This window comes from Neophocaena asiaeorientalis, unplaced genomic scaffold (assembly GCF_003031525.2).
Source record: "Neophocaena asiaeorientalis asiaeorientalis breed wild unplaced genomic scaffold, Neophocaena_asiaeorientalis_V1.1 scaffold546, whole genome shotgun sequence".
In the NCBI taxonomy this organism is placed as follows: Eukaryota; Metazoa; Chordata; class Mammalia; order Artiodactyla; family Phocoenidae; genus Neophocaena; species Neophocaena asiaeorientalis.
The window spans coordinates 2,138,827-2,159,724 of NW_020175442.1; the positions used below are offsets into that span (position 1 = coordinate 2,138,827).

At 37.2% G+C, this 20,898-nt stretch overlaps 2 protein-coding genes across 2 annotated transcripts in view; one reads left to right on the forward strand and one right to left on the reverse strand.

Moving 5' to 3' along the window:
- The first annotated feature begins 4,234 nt into the window (after nucleotides 1-4,234).
- Nucleotides 4,235-20,212, forward strand: CTBS (chitobiase). The gene is given in 8 exon segments (XM_024767887.1): nucleotides 4,235-4,477; nucleotides 7,393-7,516; nucleotides 7,519-7,572; nucleotides 7,575-7,612; nucleotides 13,798-13,969; nucleotides 15,882-15,979; nucleotides 16,371-16,517; nucleotides 19,776-20,212. Coding segments are annotated over 8 exon segments (1,068 nt in total). The 3' UTR covers nucleotides 19,968-20,212.
- Nucleotides 13,917-20,898, reverse strand: part of SPATA1 (spermatogenesis associated 1) — a 44,182-nt gene continuing 37,200 nt past the window's right edge. Inside the window, 1 exon segment of the mRNA XM_024767888.1 lies at nucleotides 13,917-13,949. The gene's annotated coding sequence lies outside the window, so the exon portion shown is untranslated.

Below are 20,898 nucleotides of genomic sequence, written 5' to 3' on the forward strand. Positions count from 1 at the left end.
TGTTGCAGACGCTTGTGCTAGGGAGCGTTTGGTGGTTTATAAATGACTTACGAGTGCTTTCAAAATCTCCTGTGTGCTGTGTGACAGCCCTGTGAAGTATTCAGAACAGGTATTAAGTCCATTTAGAGACCTTCCATCACCTTTGGCCAAGAGGGCTTAATGGACTTGCCCAAGGTCACATGGCTGACTTGTGATAGAGCTGCAACTACAAGGGCCATCCTTTGATACTTGGTTTTATACTTTGGGCCATTCGGAAAAAGTAGGTTAGGGTCAGATTGTTGAAAATGGCAGATTTAGAACTGTTCGGAAGTAAAACCAGCCACTAGTTCCCCATCCCCCGACCCTCTTCCTTTAACAAAGAGATGTGCCCATCATTAAAGGAAAAAGGAAAAGACCCGTTCATCCATTTCATAAACTGCAGGAATCGCAATGCCTGAGGGTTGAGGCATGTAGAGTAAATGTGGTGTAAGACGTTCAGCGTGGTAAGGAACAGAAAATCATAGGGTGTGTGCAGAGAGTAGCTGATTCTCAAATCCAGCCTGCTTCTCCCCTGTATGAATACAGGCCCACTGTGGCCAAAGGTTCCATTTCTTGAGAGAAGCCAGAAATCTGGATTTTTTTTATAATACGGCATTTCCCAAATTTCTAAAGTGTAGGCCAAATAAATTTGCCTGTGGGACTCCAGTATGCACCTTCTATGAAAGTAGATGATGTGGTTCTATCCCCACCCCTTTTCCTTTATCCAGCTTTAATGAAATGTGGGCAGAAACATTATAAAATGTGCTTAGGCAAAAGACTTTGGGCTTAAAATCTTCCATTTTTCTTCTTCCTGTCTGCTATTTCAAGAGAAGCTATTTCTGTCAACATTAAAACAGTGCTCTGGGTTTGGGCATTTTTGTTGCATAACCCACTTAAGCTAAAATTCTTTGTCCAGAGACCTGATCTTCAAAGCACATTCCAGCTCAGTGGAAGTCAGATTATATGTCAGATCATTGATGTAGTGTGACAACTGGGGATTTCCATGTAGAAATAAGTGGACCATTCTCCTTAGTGTGGGGATTCACTGTGGAGTCTCATTTTTACAATATTTGAATTGTATTTTTTCAAGCTAAATAACTGAGAAATTTAGTCATTTCATACAATTCAAAACTGCAATCAGCCTAACATACAAACTTGGGGCCTAATACATCTTCACCTCATGACAACACAAGAATAAATGAAGTCTCTCGTGATCAGTTTGGGAGCCAATTTACTGCAATTGCTGTGGGTTAAAAAAAAAATCACTTCTGTGTACCCAAATAACCTGACGTGATATGGAAGTTGTTAATTAGTTGAAAGCATAGGCCCCCTCTCAAAAATTATGTGTAACACTAAGCAATGTGTTCTTTAATTTTTCACCAGCACATAATAAAAATGTGAATATTGTTTGATCTTCTCAGAATGTTAACTCTACAATATTCTATGACAAACATGTTACTGATAAGAATGCAAAAACATTGCATTACTAATAACGAGAATGCCAAGCATTTACAAACACTACCAAAAGATGTTGATATTAACTGTCAGACTGTATCCTCCCAGCAACTTCATGAGTTAAAACTTAGTGTCCTTAAACCGATTTGTAGGCAGAAAATGAGATACTAATCAGTGGAAAACTATATCGAGATTTCTAGTCTCAGTTTTGCACTCATTTCACTTTGGCTTCCTGTTGAAAAAGAAAATCTCTAGGAAAAAAAAAAAATTAAACTTCAGGTGTGTGGACTTCCATTTGTGCCCTTGTCCTGGGGCCTGCAAATGTTAGGGGAGGCTCTGGAGATGTCAGGAAGCCTGTGATGCTGGAAACCATCTTTGCACCACAAGGAGAAAATCTACCTGATAACAGAGCCAACTCAGACAAAAGCAGAGCCAAGAAATGGAGAATGAGACTGAGAACTAGTGATATGATTAACGTCTCTGGGTCCTGAAGATCTACCCATGAAAGTTCAGTTCCTTAAGGTAATAAATTCCCACTTTTTTTTGCTCGAGTTTTCTGTCATTCGAATCAAGTGTCATCCTGATTTGGTTCAGGAAAATTCGATACTTTTATATTCAGAGTTAGCAGCAGGAGTGACAAGATAGCAGTAGGTAAGGAGAATGGGAAGGAGCTGAACTGAGGAGGTTTTGAAAAATGGGGCATGAGTGAATTGTGGCAGTAAAAGAAATGTGAATGTCACTCCAGGAATGTAAATGTAAAACATCACTTCTTAGCCTTATACCTAAGAGCACCCTAGTGGCCCACAGATAAACTAAAAACTGGTTCACAAAATTTGTATGAATATGTACATGCTGTTTTCTGGAGAGAGAGTTCATAGCTATTCACAGGTCCTCAAAAACAAAACAAAACAAAACTGTGAGCTCCCATAATAAGAAATACTGCCCTACTAAATGGGGAAGGCTTCTGAAATAGTGGTGAGATGTAAAATCGAAAAGCTGTACTTTGGAGAGATTATAAAACCACTAATTATGGCAGTGACTCTCAGATTATATACCACAACCACCTGCATCACAGTCACTGGGGGCTCTTGTTTCAAATTCACATTCACAGCCCCCATCCAGACTCAGTGAACCAGAATCTCTGGGGGCAGGGCCTAGACACTCCATTTGGAGTATATGATAGGTCAATATTTTGAAGTTCTACGTGACTTTCCCATTTGATTGATAATTCTGCAGAATTTTATGTTGAAAGCATATTCTTTCAGAATTTCAAACACATTGTTTCATTGTCTTTGAGCTTTAGATGTTGCTGTTGAGAAATCTGATGACATTCTGATTCTTGATACTTTGTGATTTTTTCTCTCTGGAAGCTCTTAGGATCTATTCTTTGCCCTTTCCTTCTGAAAACTCCTGTCCTTCATTCCTGGAATTTTTCTTGAATTACTTAATTGATGATTTCTTCCCATCTGGACTGCTCTTCCAATTTTCTTTCTTTTTGAAGAGTATTTTTGTGTTACTTTGCTCAAATCTTCTGTGATTTTTCCCTCATTTCTGTGATCTTCTTTCTAATTTCCAAGAACTCTTTCTAGTTCCACCCTGCTTTTTAAAAAATTTCATCCTTTTGTGGCTTCATCTTCTCTTGCCTTTCTGGGGATATTACTGAGAGTTTTTTTTTAATGTCCTCCCTACAATATTTGTTTCCTCCATATTCCTTTTTCTGTTGTTCCTTTTATATTATTCAATTGTCTTGTTTGTTGTCCATGATTAAAAGTAAGAGATAAAAAGTAAAGAGGGAGCTCTGAGTGGGTGCCTGGTGTTTCTGACTTTAAATTTTGCTACAGGATGATCTGCGGGCATGTTGTCAATATCTTTGGTCAGGCACAAAGTCAGTTATATCCTATTTTAGGTATGGTACCCGAGCAAGTACCAGAGAATCCACCCGCCCCAGAGCATTAAACCTCCAAACTTCAGCCTGGGTGGGAGAGGGGCAGCTGCCCAGAGACATAAGGCTGGAGAAAGGATCTAGAGATTTCACTGCTTCTCAAGCAGCTTTCACCTATTCCCCTTTATTTTCGGACATCCTAACCTCCATCTCCTCTTCACCCCCAATTCCTGAGGCACCTCTTGTAGTTCCGGAACCTTTTGAAGATTCTGGTTTAAATTGCGTTGTTTCTCAAGTTTCCACACTGTTGGGGCCTGGGACACTTACCCCTCATACTTGTGCTTTCAAGCTTCCAAAATGTTGCTGTCATTTCCCTTCCCTTGTGGGTTGAGGTCTTCACTGGAGTTTAAGCATGGGAGGAGGCGAAATTAGAGGCCGTATTCGAACTGCTGTCTTAATTCAACAGATATCTGTATCTTCAAAATCTTTGGGCCATTCCAACCATGTAGCACAGTCATCCCTTCCAAGGCATCCTACTTCTCCATTTTGAGGACACCCTCCAGTTTCAGACTCCACAAGGAAGACACAAACAACTATGACACAGAGCCAAAGAGAGGCACATAGATGGTAGGCGATATACACTTGAGTCAACTGTCTGCCGGGCACCGAGGCCCCGGCTCCCTGGGCTCGACAGGGTGAGGGGCACCGCGGCCTCGGCCTCTCTCCCTCTCTCCAGCAGCCCCAGATCCCCGGACTTGGCCACCGCCCAGCTCCTCACCTGCCCAGCCGGGGAGCTTGGCCCGGCCCCTCCCCTCCCGTCCATAAAGCAGGCGCCGCCAGGGAATCCGGGACAGCTCTGCTGATTGGTGAGCCGCTGACATGGCCTGGCCACAGCTCCGGAGCCGGCGCCTCGTTCCCTCGCTGCACGGGGCCCTGGGGCTGGCTCCTCTGCTGCTGCCGCTGCTCCTGGCGCTGAGTGTCGGGCTCGGGGCCGACTGCGAGTGCCAGGCCCCAGCGCTGTGCCGTCCCATCACCCATCGCCCATCGCCCCGACTTCGAGGTCAGTGGCCTCTCTCCCCTGACGCTCCGGGTCTGGTCCTGAAGGCCCTAAGAGAAGTTACAGTAGAATAACCGAGCCCGAGAAAGAGGTGTTGGGGGCGCAAAACCAGCTTTGACCGCTCGCGGAAGGGCCTTTCTGTCCACAGATTTCCTTCAGCCTTAAAGATGAGGAAATTTTGGCTCAGAGAGGTTGAGTAACTCCTCCCAGGTCTCACAGTAAGTATTCCAACCCTGATCTGACTCTAAGTGCAAGTTCCTTGCATTGGCCTGCTGTGCCTCTCCCCAGGCAGTCTGGCCAGATAAGCAAGGAGGCTGGTAAGGAGATACTCCCTAAGTAGCAACGCCCATTGGTTTCCAGGAGAATTGAGGATGAGTTTGAAAGAATCTCAGCACTCCCACGGTCCAGTGGAAGACTGAACGTTCTGCTTACTTTGCTTTTCTATACCTGCCACACAAGAAGGGGGATAAAAATAGGTTTTTAAGTAAAAATTCCATCTACCCACCTAAGAATTTATAAGGCCTTGGGCAGCTTTAAGCAAACACCCTTTCGGAGGTAATGTGAAGACCACTTGTCTGCCTAGAGTTTGATGACTGCACCAGGAACTGGACACATCAGGCAGGTGGAAAAGTTCAGTCCAAAAGAGCAATTCTTGTGTAAACATAGTGACAATTGCCAGTTCTTAATCTAGCAGATTACATTTGAGGCAGGGACATTTAAATGTCAATTTAAAAAAGTAATATAATTGCTTAGAAGAAGTAAAAACGGTGGAAGTGTTTATGGAGAACCTGCCTAGTGTGTAAGCCTAACATCTGAAAGACTTTCTGTAGCACCCAATACCTCTTAGTCGGTTAGGCGGCATCTGTGGGCATTTAGAAAACCAATTATGCAAAGAAGCCAAATTTTGTTCATTTGTATGCTGGTGGTTAATGGTCTTTTCTCTCTACTGACCTATATTTTTCAAAGACAAAGACTAGACTGCATTACTTTTTCCCTTATATATTCAATTGGTTCATCAAGCTATTTTTTAGTATTTCTATTATATCACAAGCTCTCTGTATATTTTTAACATATTCAATCTTAGTTATCAGAATTGAAATAGGGGTAAGGTTTGTGACATAAATATGATTCTAAGAAGTCTAAAAACAATGGGCTGTTCAGTTTCACATTTTGTAAGTTTTATTATTTCAGTGGGTAACTGCCTAGTAGAAAAATGGGTTACGCACAGTTAATTCTGAAAAATAACCAAAAAGGAGACAGAAAATTAGGAAAAGCCTGGTTTAATTTTTATAGCTAGCTCTGCCCACCCTCACCCATCCATTCTCCTCACAGTGGCCCACTGATCATAGATATCACACTCCCTTTCTCTCTCCCCCTCTCCCTGTGTCTGTCTGTCTCTCTCACTTTTTAATGCAAATCTTATGATCCTCTGCTTAAAATACTTCAATGCTTCCCATTCATCTCAGGAGAAAATAGAAACTCTTCAGTGGTCTACAAAGCCCTACTTGATCCTGCCACCACCTACCTCAGTAGTTTCATCAGTTTCACCTGTTTCCACATACTTTCAGGATTTTTGTGCTCCAGCCTCACTGACCTTTTGGCTCCAGAAATTCAGAATTCTCCTGAGGTATTGAGACCTTTGCCCTTTTTTGTTCCCTCTTCTGAGAATGCTCTTTTTTGTGCATTGGTACCCCTCCTCTGTCCCCTGTCTAGGTCATTGCCCAGATTTCAGTCCTCCCCTAAAGAGTGTAGTCCTCAGGGAAGTTTTCCTGCCCTACCAGGGTCGCAGGTCCCCTTTATATGCTGTCATGGCGCCCTGCATTTCCATGTAGCCCTTAACACTATTGCATTAAATAACCAATGGACCTGGTCTGTGTCACTAATGCCTAACAATATACCCTGCCTATACCTTACTGGGATTCAATAAATATTTGCTAAATCAATGAATTAACACCTTATTTGGGATAAAGTAAAAATGATCAGTGCTTCTGATATTATCTGTGGAGAAAAAAATACAGGAGAAACATAACATCAACCACCTTAGTATTTAACTTGAGTACTAGTCTAAGAAGTAAGGTTCACCAGAAATCATTCATAGTAAACGCAGTATCTATGAGTCCATCTGCAGCAGCCAGAAACTTGAGTATTTTCAACCTCCTCCCTTTCTCTTACCTTACTCATTCAGTGGGTCAGAGTCCTGTTAATTTTGCCTTCTTAGGATCTTCCAGATTTATTCATTTATCTCATAGTCTCCGCTGCTCCACAACTTTAGTTGAGGTCACCATCATCTCTGGCCTGCATTCTTCCAAAGCTTTCCTATTAGATATTCTGCCTCCAGTTTTGCCTCTTTAAACCATTTTCCACTTCAGCTGAAGGGATTTTTCTAAAATGCATACCTAAAATATGTATATTCTCTTTTTAAAACCCTTTCCCTTGGGATAATTTCTCAAGAGGGCTTCAAGGTCTTTCATGATTTAACCCTGCCTACCACCCTCAGGTTCTTCGCTGTTGTCTCCCTCCAAATTTTAGGCGTCAGCAAACCTCCATGCTCTGCCTCCAGGCCTTGACACTTGCCCCTATTTCTTCCTAGCCTACCGTCTCCTACTTTCCAGGCCCCACTAATTTCCTCTGCCACCAATTAATTGGGACCCCTATGTCTTATTCACTGTTGTACTCTCAGTGCCTGGCATATGATCAATGTTTAATTGTTACTTTGGGTGCATGATGACCCTTAGCTAGCCATAGTCCATGATTTCTTCTTTTAATTTGATAATATTACTATTTATTCATAATGGTTATTTCAAAGATTAATGACTAATGATTTTCTGTGATCTTGATATATTATTTCTTCATTTGGAAAACTTAAATTTGGGGCTTAGTATTCCAAAATTATGAGGTGTTTTAAAGACATTTGGATGTCTTTGGAATGAGTTTGTGAAGTAAATTTTATTAATCTGTGAAAAGCATATATGTACAAAAGATGTATATTTCTTCCATCGGAGATGTATCCATAAGGGATATCATTAATACTACTTTCAGAGCATCCTGGTTAGCTCAACAAGTTAAGCTGGCCAAAACACAATATATGGATGGAATTAATCTAGACAAGAAGTTGCTCGTTCATCACATGAATATTATGCGTTAACTGCTTTAGTCAAAAAATTGCAGACTCTTTCCAGCGTGAAATTGAGGGATCACAGGTAAAAATTCATTTGGTGTTTTTTGGAAACCCCTTATTTTTCCTACCAAAATGTGTTCATAGGGGGCTTCCCTGGTGGCGCAGTGGCAGAGAGTCTGTCTGCCGATGCAGGGGACGCGGGTTCGTGCCCCGGTCCGGGAGGATCCCACATGCCGTGGAGCGGCTGGGCCCGTGCGCCATGGCCGCTGAGCCTGCACATCCGGAGCCTGTGCTCCGCAATGGGAGAGGCCACAGCAGTGAGAGGCCCGCATAACACAAGAAAAAAAAAAATGTGTTCATGAAGGTATGGCAAATAGAGTCTCAGTTTTATTGAGTAGGAAGAGTTTCAGTACATCCTAAAAAATTTTCTGGAACTTTTGAGTTCTTAACTAGAGAAGTTTTATAAAAATTTAAGGCGCCAAATCTGTTCTTTATTCACATCAGGATACAGTACTGGAATTGCCCCACCTACCTGCCTTGCAGCAGAGTTAGAAATATTAGATAGGCAATGGGAATCTCAGGAAGGATTTAGCTGCCCAGGCTCTGCTTTCATCAGTGCAGGACAGAAACAGCTCTTGCCTAAGAGTAGAGGTAGTTCTGGGGAAGTGTCTCACTTGCTCCATAGACTCTGAATTACTTTGTAAAGCACCCAAGGCCCAATAAGGCTCAAAGCCTAAGTCCATAGAGCTTGTCAGTGCTATGACAAAAGGCAGTATTTCCCTACTACCATAATAAGCATGATCAGAGAGAAGATCACAACATAAGGCATCTTGCCAGGCAATGTGTGAGTAACAGAAGGACAGTGTAGCCCCAGATCAGTGATTCTCAAAACTGGTCATACACCAAGATAACCAGGAATCTTAAAAAAATTAAACACACACAGGTACACTGGATCCCACCCCCAGAGATTCTTATTCAGAGAAATGCAAACCAAAACTACAATGAGGTGTCACCTCACACCAGTCAGAATGGCCATCATTAAAAACTCTACAGGGCTTCCCTGGTGGTGCAGTGGTTGAGAATCTGCCTGCTAATGCAGGGGTCACAGGTTTGAGTCCTGGTCTTGGAGGATCCCACATGCCGCGGAGCAACTAGGCCCGTGAGCCACAACTACTGAGCCTGTGCATCTGGAGCCTGTGCTCCGCAACAAGAGAGGCCGTGATAGTGAGAGGCCTGCGCACCACGATGAAGAGTGGCCCCCGCTTGCCACAACTAGAGAAAGCCCTCGCACAGAAACGAAGACCCAACACAGCAAAAATAAATAAATAATTAATACACTCCTACCCCCAACATCTTCTTTAAAAAAAAAAAAAGTCTACAAATAATAAATGCTGGAGAGGGAGTGGAGAAAAAGGAACCCTCCTACAATATTGATGGGAATGTAAATTGGTGCAGCCACTATGGAGAACAGTATGGAGATTCCTTAAAAAACTAAAAATAGAGTTGCCATATGATTCTGCAGTCCCACTCCTGGGCATATACCCAGACAAAACTATAATTCAAAAAGATATATTCACCTCAGTGTTCATAGCAGCACTATTTACAATAGCCAACACATGGAAGCAACCTAATGTCTGCTGACAGGTGACTGGATAAAGATGTGGTATATATACACAATGGAATATTACTCAGCCATAAAAAAGAATGAAATAGTGCCATTTGCAGCAACATGGATGGACCTAGAGATAATCATATTAAATGAAGACAGACAGAGACAAATATCATATGTTATCACTTATATGTGGAATCTAAAAAGTGATACAAATAAACTTATTTATAAAACAGAAATAGACTCACAGACAAAGAAAACAAACTTATGATTACCAAAGGGGATAGCAGTGGGGGGGAGGTAAATTAGTAGTTTGGGATTAACATATACACACTACTATATACAAAACAGATAAACAAAAAGGACCTACTGTATAGTACAGGGAACTATATTCAATATCTTGTAATAACCTATAATGGAAAAGAATCTGAAAAAGAATAGGTATATATATATGTACAACTGAATCACTTCGCTGTACACCTGAAACTAACACAACACTTTAAATTAACTATACGTCAATAAAAATGTATATTACAGAAATTATAAAGGAACACATTAGGATGTTTCCTTCTTAAAAAAAACTATACAATAATTTGTTAGTGGACACATAGAAAATGATGTAAATTTTGACATCCAAAACATAAAATGTCGGGTGGTGGAGTATAAAAATGTAGAGCTTTTGTATGTGTTCTAAGTTGTTAACAGTTTAAAATAGACTGTTGTAACTATAAGATGCTTTAAAAAGTTATTTTTTCAGGTGTACAACATAATGATTTGATATTTATATATACTGCAAAATGACCACCACAATAAGTCTAGTTAACTTCCATCACCATACATAGTTACAAAATTTTTTTAAATGTAAGCCACATGATAACCACAAAGCAAAATCCTACATTAGATATACAAAAGAAAATCAGAAAGGAATCAAGCATGCCACTACAGGGAATCACAAATCACAAAGAAAGAGAGCAAGAAAAGAAGAAAGGAAAAAAGGAATTAGAAAATAGCCAGAAAACAATTAACAAAATGGCAATATTACATAGAAACCTATCAGTAATTACTTTAAATGGACTAAATTCTTGAATCAAAAGACACAGAGTGGCTGAATGGATTAAAAAAAACAAGATCCAACTATACGCCGCCTACAAGAGACTCACTTCAGCTTTAAGGACACACATAGAGTAAAAATGAAAGGATTGAAAAACTAGTTCCAGGCAAATGGAAACAAAAAGTGAGCAGGGGTAGCTATATTTATATCAGACAAAATGGACTTTAAGCCAAAAATGGTAACAAGAGACAAAGTTCATTACATAATTATAAAAGGGTCAGTTCATCAAGAAGATATAACAATTTCAAATATTTATTGTGGGTGCTCCACATCAGAGCGCCCAAATATATTAAATAAACACTAAGATATCTGAAGGGAGAAACAGACAGCAATATAATAATAGTAGAGGACTTTAGTACTCCACTTTCAGCAATGGACAGCTTATTCAGACAGATAATCAATAGGGAAATGTCAATAAGGAAACTGTAGTTAGACACAGTTAGGCTGGTAAAAGGTATAAACTTTGTTGTAAGATGAATAAGGTCTCAGGATTTAGTGCATAACATGATGACTATAGTTGATTGTACTGTATTGTATAATTTGAAATTTGCTGAGAGTAGAATTTTAGTGTTATCACCAAAATAAATAAGGTGATGGCTATGTTAATTAACTTGATGGGAATACTTTTGCATATATATGCATATCATCATATTGTACACTTAAAATATATTACAATTTTACTTGTCTATTATACCTTAGTAAAGCTGAGAAAAAACTGCTAGGCTAGACAGTGAGTTTTTTGAAGGCAGGGACCAGTTCCTTGATGTCTAACACAATGTTTAAAAATTACTTATTGAACATATGAATGATACCTGCCTTTCAAAATTTTAAGTCTAGTTAAGTAGGATATATATAGTATAAACTAATGACTCTAAATCTATCTCAGAATCACCTGGGAGTGCTTGTTAAAAATATGCCCAGAAGTTGATTCTGGCATAGATTCTAGGAACTGTATTTTTACCAAGTGTGATAGGTGATTCTGGTGTAGTTGGTCAACATGAATTTGAGAGTCACTGGAAAAATAATAAATGATGTAACGATCAACATCTCTGTGGCTTTATACAAGTAGGGAAGGTTTGTCACTGTGGAATTCAGCTTTTCAGATGAGTACAATTTAGATCAAGAATAGCAAATACCTGGTATGCAAGCCACCATACTCCTCTCCTCACACATTTTGGTCTCAGAAACTTTTCCCTCATTCTCTAGATTGCTATTGTTAATAGGGTAGAATTAATGTATGGGAACTTATTTGCTAGTCCTGATTAAGCTATAGTGAAAGAGCAAGGGGGAAGAGACTGAGCAAAGATTTTGCAGTAGGAATGTCTATTTCCATGTTTGAGGGGCAAGTAGAACAATTTGGGCTACTATGTCAAGTTTATGTTAGTTAAGTTAGTGGGAAGTAGAGTTGCCAAGATGAACCAGATTGTGGAAGATCCAGGATGTGACACTGAAGAGTATGCATTTTATTCTGTATGTAATGGGTAATGTGTATAGAAAGTATCTGGGGAAGATTATTTATGGTAGTACGTAAAAAAGTCTAGAGGAGAAAGAGAGACCTGTAAGGACTAACCCAGTAATACAATAACTTGGAACTTATGGTTTGAACTGGGATGATGGCATAACCCTAACACTCAGCAAGTGTTCAGTATTCATTCAATTAATTAATTAATGGAAAGGAATGGGCAGAAAAACTGTGAGAGGCCACCCAAAGGAAAATGTGAGATTAGTTATGGGGTGTGAGGGAAGAAGAGTCACAAAATGGCCCAAAGGTTCTTAAACTGGTGACCAGAAAAAAAATGACTAATATAGAGCCCCAGGAAGGAGAAATGAGTTTTTGGGAAAAGATGATAATTTAGGATTATAGAATTTGTGATCACAGAATTAAAAAGCTAGAAGTGCTCTTGAAGAATTCTTTCTACACCTTCATTGTTACATGTGGGAAAACAGATCAGATATTTAAAATGAAATAACCTAGTTATAAGAGAGCCAAGATAAGAACCAAAGTCTTTTGATTTCTTTTCTAATTTCTTTTCTAATAATGTTGCCTTCTCAAAAATATGAGATTAACCATGACAGGAAACCCAGGTGAAAATATTCTTACTGCTCAGGAGGAAACCCAGGTGAAAATATTCTCACTGCTCAGGAGAGAGGTAAGGACTTACAAAACGGATTTGAAATTTACCTGCTTAGAGGTAATCACTTTCTCTATTACCTTATTATACTTCCATTTTGTAAGAGGGGACAGTGATAAAATGAAGTCCAATATGTAAAAATTTCACTTTATAACCTATTTTGCTGGAGAGCTTTGGGGAAAGCCTAGACTTACAAAGCAGAGCTTCCTTTAGTGTTAATAATGAAAGAATTACAGAGAGAATTTTGAGAAAGTCCTAAAAAGAGTTATAGTAGAATAAATTAGCCAAAGTGTAAAAATTTAACTAAAATACCTCAATTTTTTGTAATATTAATCAATACATTTATTGAGAGCCTAATTAAGAAGAAAACTTTTAATGAAGCTTTAGAATGTTTGCAGACCTATATTAATAAAATAAAGCTAATTAATATTCAGTTAAGGCAATAAATCTTTTTTTTTTTTTTTTTTTTGTGGTACGTGGGCCTCTCACTGTTGCGGCCTCTCCTGTTGAGAAGCATAGGCTTCGGATGCGCAGGCCCAGCGGCCATGGCTCACGGGCCCAGCCGCTCTGCGGCACGTGGGATCTTCCCAGACCGGGGCACGAACCCATGTCCCCTGCATCGGCAGGCGGACTCTTAACCACTGCGCCACCAGGGAATCCCAGCAATAAATCTTTTAAAGAGATTCATCCTTATTGAGGACTGGCTCACTATTCAAAAATGAAAGATAATTTAACACTCAAGTTTTATTTGAATATTTCCATAAAGTAAGAACATTTAAGTGATTTGTTCAACATTTTGAGTTGATTAATTTATACTTGTAGCCATAAAACACCACTACTCTTTAACTATAATGTTGGAATAAACTTACCATGTAAAGTAATTGTAAATCAAGGGCTCAAGCTGCCAAAACAGTCCAGTAAGCTTGTGCCAAGAGATGACCAATTTAGCTTGCATGATATTTTTAAGAACTTTCGTATTCGAATTCTTTTAGTGTGCTTTTACTCTCTAGTTGCTTATGGGCCCTACCACACCCTACTGTGATTACACCAGTTTCCTTCAGTCAGTCGAGTTGCTAGTCTGTCCTCTGGAGGCATGTGACTTTAAACTCCTCTTCTACACAGTGCCTGCTCCTGGTCATTGTATATGTCCAAATATGCCTGTGTCCAAATATATGTCCATTATCTAAATATATGTCCAAAACATTGTCCAAAATATATGTCTGGGTCAGTCCATGTAGGCAAAAAATATATTTCTTAGAATTGTTCTAGTTCCATACATGTCAAACCTTAAGTCAGACACATAAGTGGTTCTTTTTGAGGGGGGGAGTAATATGAGGCAAGAGAATACATAATCAACAAAACATCTGCCATAATATGCATATTTGATCATGTTACATAAAATGGTTTTCCCACAGGTAACCTTGGATGTATCTTGGTCTCCAAACTGCTTAGGTAGGAGGTGCTATAATTATACTGGAATTGCAGATGCTTGTGACTTTCTCTTTGTGATGTCTTATGGTGAACGAAGTCTGGTCTGGTCACAATGTATTGCAGGAGCCAATTCTCCCTATACTAAGACATTAACTGGTAAGAACTCACAAAACAATCATTTATCAGCGATATTAATTCTATAACGTCAAACATTAAGATATAGTTTAGTATTTCTAAGTCATTTGTATACATTTTCCATTTGTAACGCTTTCTTGAAACATATAAAAACCTCTTAATTTGAGAGCTTTAAAGTTTACAAAAAGTTTTAAAAGTTCTGAAGTTTTCAATTACCTCTAAAAAGTCTTGGGAGGTAGGTGTATTATATTAACCCTCTATTATAGATAAGATGAAGGGTGATAAGTTCTCATGATTGCACAGCTATTAAGTATTATATGGTTGGAACTAAAGCAGGTGTTCTAACTTCAAGTCAACACTCTTGTCAGAAAGTTACATGAAGAAGATATTTGCTTACTTAGAATTTGATAGAATATTTTTGTTGAAATAACCAATGTTAAATAATTTAATAGCAAAGGTAGCTATAATATGAGTACCTATTATACATGATTTATAGGGCTGGCTTTATCTTTTTTGGCATTTACTATTAGTACCCATGCTACATTAAAAATTATATTCCTATTAGAATTAAGAGTACTTCTGGGGCTTCCCTGGTGGCGCAGTGGTTGAGAGCCCACCTGCCGATGCAGGGCACACGGGTTCATGCCCCGGTCCGGGAAGATCCCACATACCGCGGAGCAGCTGGGCCCGTGGGCCATGGCCGCTGAGCCTGCGCGTCCGGAGCCTGTGCTCTGCAACGGGAGAGGCCACAACAGTGAGAGGCCCGCGTACCGCAAGAAAAAAAAAAAGAGTACTTCTGATCTGTCATTCATATGATGTGGCCTTTGCATTATTCTTTCCAAAGTTTGGATTGGTTTATATCCCATCAACCAATTGAATTAAAGATTGCTTGCTATCCTTTGGACTTAAGTGAGATTTTCTGGGATAGTTAGCATAGATTTAAGTGTTGAGTAATAAATAAAAATTATTTTCTTTTTCATATAGAGGTAAAATCATAGAACCTGGCCTCATTTTATCATGTCCTAATTGTCTGGATAGAATAGTCTGATCATAAGCATATACTATTTAAAATTTGAAAAATAATTTGTGTTATAATACAAAATAATTATTTAACCCAATGTTTGCCAACTGTGTTTATGAAAGAGATGATAATTATGTATATCAATAAAAGGTTCATTATCAAATATGTTTGGGAAATGATGCATACTCCACCCCTCTCTTGGATATTTAACAGTACACAATAACTTTAAAGCCTCTGAAAAACAGCAAATTTACTCAACATTCTAGCTAATCTTGGAACACATCTTGGTGGGAAAACATAATTTGCAGCATGGGCAAGAAAGGGATTGATAGTACCAGGAATTTGTTCATTTTTCTCTTTGTTTCCTATAACTACAGATTATCTGCTACAGAGTAAGATGGGGTCATTCCTTATCCCAAGCTGTAATCCATGCTTATAGGATATTGATAAAATGTGGAACACTTGTGTGTTCTGTAAGTAATTGTTAGACCACACCTGCCAGAAAGTTTAAGACTTATAGAACATTTTTTAAAGCTTTAGAATCTAGAATATCAAATCCATGCCTTAGCAGTTAATAGACACAATTAGCATGCTTTCCTAAAATGTGTCATTGTTACTAAAATGTGTCATTTTTCCTAAAATTAAATTTTGTGAATTTTTTGCTTCAATTTGATCAAAATTGTTTTGAATGTTCTCTATTATTCAAAAAGAAATTGTTTAGAAAGTGATACCAAATTTATAGTTCTTAAGAGATGACTTTTATAATATATTCGAGAAACACTATATTAGTATTTTACATAAATGTACCTGTTGTTACAAACTTGGATTCTGAGTGGTTGCATAGCTTGTATGAACACATTAGTAGACATATGAAGAGAAAAAATTATGCTTTTTCTGTTCCTATTTGATTAGGATATGATGACTACATCAAGATAGGCACTAACCCTAAGAAACTTGTAATGGGTATTCCCTGGTATGGTTATGATTATACCTGCCAAAATCTATCAGCGGTAAGAACAGATCATTTCTTATGTAATTTTTTTCTCTTTCTATTATATTTTTTAGAGTCTGTTTTGTTTCCTCTATATAAACTTCATTTTATTTATAATTTAGAAATTTCTCTCTATATAGAATATATACACTTTATTGAGAATTTATTTAATATAGTTTGAGACTAAAATATAGACAGTTTATTTTAAATAATTAAATCCCATACAAGTTTCTGAATATTATATTTCTATTTAGTAATGAAATTTAACTTTTATTCCATATAGTCAGGTTATCTATTTATAGTATATATTTTATGTCTAATAAATAATTGTATTATATTTTTGGATTTGCTTAATTGCTTAAGATTTGCTTAATTGATAATCTATAACATGAACATTTTTGCATTTCTAGAATCATGTTTGTACCACTGCAAAATACCCTTGTAAAGATGCTGTATACTGTCAGGTGGCCTATCAAATGATCATGAAGCAAGTAAATAGTTCTACTTCTGGAAGACTGTGGGATAAAATTCAGCAGTCTCCTTATTATCACTATCAAGTAAGACTTTTCACAAGTTATCAATCTTTAGTTTTCATAATTGTGTATTTTCATAATTACATATTTGAAAGTAAGATTTTCTATCAGTTTTCTTATAGGGTACAACGTACAGACTGCTGTTTACATGAGTAGACTTGTCTTTGAATCTGTGTAATCAGGAACTTTACTTCCCTTGTGAGCAATTCAAGTTATGCTAATAGTGGAACTGCTCTGCATGGGCCACTTGTCATTTTAGATGATATAATAAAAACATGTGTATCACAAACAGAATTTCCTTAAGAGTTGTCAATTATAAATGATGTCTGTGGCTTTTGAAAGAGCTTTGGGCCAAAATGGGTTACTTGCTCTGAAAACCTCTATTTCAAAGTAGCCCCAAAATTCTGATGAGGCTCTTATATAGGGAGGAATGAGGCTGAGAACAGGAGACGTATCATCAGGGACTTCACAATGGAAAACGGTATCATTTCAAATTTATTCCACAATTCAAACTATGTGATATTCAACAAAATTAAAAATTAGAGACAGAAAAATATTACAAACAGAAATTTGAAGAAACAGAGTAAATGACTAGCAATTCTGTCAGGTAGTGTTTGATAAATAGGAATTGCCATACCAAAGGGACAAAGAAAAGTTATCTTTTCCATAGTTTACCTTTAGCATAATAAAAACTTTTTCACACCTCAAAAATCTAAGTACAAACCATCTTTAATTTACCTTGAATTATGTTACTACAAAAGGAACCCTAAAATGATATGATGAACATTAATTCCAGCAACAATTTATATTTCTTTCTAATGGTCTGGTACCCATTTACAAAAGGATGACTGCAAATATACAAATTTAATAAATTATAATTGATATACATGTACATGTCTGTATATCATTTATGTAGAAAGCTTTAGTGTAGAGCTTTTTAAACTTTAGAATCTTAAGTATAAACATTAAACTAGGGTACACTGTGATCCTGTCTTTACCAAACAGTATTTATAGAACTCTGTTCTGGGAACTGTTAATAACACATAGACACCACACACCCACACACACTAGTGGTTACCAGTGGGAAGAGTAGGGGTGATGGGCAAGACAGGGGTGGGGGAGTGGGAGGTACAAACTGTTGGGTATAAGATAGGCTCAAGGATGTATTGTACAACACAGGGAATATAGCCAGTATTTTGTAATAACTGTAAATGGAAAGTAACCTTTAAAATTGTATAATTTTTTTTCATTTTAAAGATTAAACTTAAAAAGAATATAATAAAAAAACACAAACACACACACAAACACACATGCATGTGCCATGGCCAAATATATTTGGAAAACACTACAAACTGTAAGTCTCTCTTGGAGATTTATAATATATAACATTATATTCAAGGATTTAAGATGTACTACAGTACATAAAGCCATTTAATTGTTTAACATAGAACCCTGTTTCCTAGCACTCTTAGAAACATGCAGGGGAACAGTGTTTCATGGATATCAGTTTGGTAAAGGGTTTGTTTAACCAATTATACATAGTTTGGAAATATGTAATTTAGAATAAATACCCTATGATATACTGTTTTTTGTAATTCCTGACTTATTTTTTCTTTAATGCATAAGAAGACACATTCTTTAAGATTTTAGAATGCAGGAAACATTCTGATGAGCCTTGAAAACCATTCATTTAATGGCACTTCAGACAACCATCTATTTATAACCAATTTGTTCTTCTTCATTCATTGTAAAAATCCACAGCAACCCAAATCAAGTTTTTGTTTTCACTGAAGAGAATCATTCTGCTTTCTTATGCTGTCTCAGCAATAGCGGCTTCATCTTGCACTCAATATTCTTGGAGGCATACATTCCTTAACCAGACATCTGTCAAACTTACATATACTCAGTTTTTTATCCTTTGATCCTTCACTATTTGAGGCATTTGAAATTTCTTAACATATCAAAAAGGCTCAAAGTACTAGCTAGAATGATGGCAAAATTCAAAGGTGCATGTCTTTGGGTTTGCCCCTGACTCTACAAAAATAAATCTTTCTATATTTAGGTACAGGTTTTGCAAGTTGCCTTTTAATATTGAATCACAATTGGAACTAGAGCATGTATAGCTTTTTCTAGCTCTAAAGATTTTAAAGAATGGAATATAAGATATAGTATGAGATATGCTTGTATGTAATGAATCTACTATACTTAAATATGCCATAGCTTATTCATTTACCAAGTGACTATTGTCCTTTAAAGCAGTCATATTAGGAGATGATTCTAATTCTCGTGGTGCTACCATAAATAGAAATATTACTGGTATTCATTGAGAACTGTCTTTAAAGAGTTCCCCAGACGTATATAAAAATCAGTAAATTATTTTAAATCACAGATCATTCTATTATTACTTCCTATCTTTTTCTCTTCCTTTACCCTTTTGCCTAATTCTGCTCCTTTCCTCTTTCTTTTATCCTTTATCCATAGCTTACATACCTTCTAAAAGAGACTATGTTTAGCACTAGATAGAGGCAAGTGATGCTGGGGAGAAGGACTTTACAGGGTGGAAGGTGAGCATAAGACTAGTTTCTAGTTTGTGGTTCTTAGGTGGGTGCCTAAGTCACCCATGGGGTCCAGACCCAACAGGCTCTTAGACTCAATTCTGTAAGACCTAGAAAAGGAGATGTTTTCTTTGTCCACTGCCATTCATCATAAACAAAATCACCTGTTGAGCTCCTAACTAGGCACATTTCCAGGAACTGTAAGGAAATCCAAAAAAGTATATAAGCTGGTTTTAGAGGACAAAAGCAGTGATTCTCCTTAACCTTGGCTACATATCAGAATCACCTAATGGAACATTAAAACATAACATAAAGAAACAAATAAATATATGTTATAGCACTAGCCCTGGAAGATTTTGATTCAATAGGTTTCATGTGGCGTGGGTCCCAAGAATCTGCTTTTAAAAGCCCTCACAAGTGATTCAAATGTGTACAGTACATCTTGGTTGATAATCATCAGATCAGAGCAAGGAAAGAATCTTAGGGCATGAGAAGGACTTTAAATAGGATATACTGGGAGGCTCATTTGTGTAATCTCTATTGTTGTAAAAGTGCCATAAGCAATGATATCTAGAAAGTATTACATATAGAACCATGGAAAGTATTATGTATGCCCTAAAATTTTTATTATTTCATTGAACCCTTCTTGAATCATTGGATTTAAGAAACACCTTTCCCTCTTATTGCACTGAATACTTTAAAGTTACATTTTAATTTATTTGTATAGGATCAGGCTGGCCATTTTCATCAAGTGTGGTATGATGACCCTCAGGGCATTTCTCTAAAGGCAGCATATGTACAAAACCGTGGCTTACTTGTCATTGGCATGTGGCATGCAAACTGTCTTGACTACTCTGGAGATGCTATAGACAAACAGCAAACTGAAGAAATGTGGAAAGCTTTAAAACCAAAGCTGTGACAGAGATGAACATCTTTTGTTAAACTATTAAGGTTTAGAAAAATGATCTGTTTAAACAGATCTAGTTTCTTGAAGAGATTAAAAAATATATACCTTTTTTCAGATTGCTACAGAATTGCTTCAGAATAATATTTTAGTTATTAGTGTACTCAAAAACAGATAAAGAATTGCTTTGATTGTTTGAATTTGAAAAATACATACCTATTTATATCTTCAGTGTACAACAACATAAAGGTAAGAAACAAGTCAACCTACCATATCAAATATTCCTCTGTATGATGTTTAATATTATAGTTGGGAACAACTGCTTTCACAATTTTATTATGCTAAAATTTCCTCCATATTAAAATATATGCTTACCAATCAATGCTAATTTCTAAAATATGTATAATTTGAAGTAGAAATGTTTTGCTTAGAAATACATTTTTAAAAATTTAGTTTTTGGGAATCAGTTTGCTCTATATTTTTTATTAATCTAAATTTAAAACCTGCAATTTTGTGTCTTTAGGTTCATTTGATGCAAATCATTTTTCTCCTTCCTGATTCCATATAGCACTCATGTTCTCTGAGTCACCTGAATTAAACTCACTTATGCCTCCGGCGGGGGGGAGGGGGCGGATAATGAATATAAAGGATCAAAATACTTAGAAAATACAAGAAGATAACTTAGTAGTAATATTTTGAATTAGTAGGCTAGAGCCACCTAATATTTTCCAACTAAATTATTTTTTTGAGGTTATATCTTAAATGTTTATGAAAAACTTGGTGTTGAACCCGATTCTATTCATTAGCATTTACCCTTCCAATTATTAATATTCCTTCATTTATGGACATCTATAATATATTTCTTGGTTAGTTTTGTTTCCATGGTTAAATTTTTTCATTTTCTATATCTGCATTTTACTTTTAATTATCTAAAGACATTGGTTTC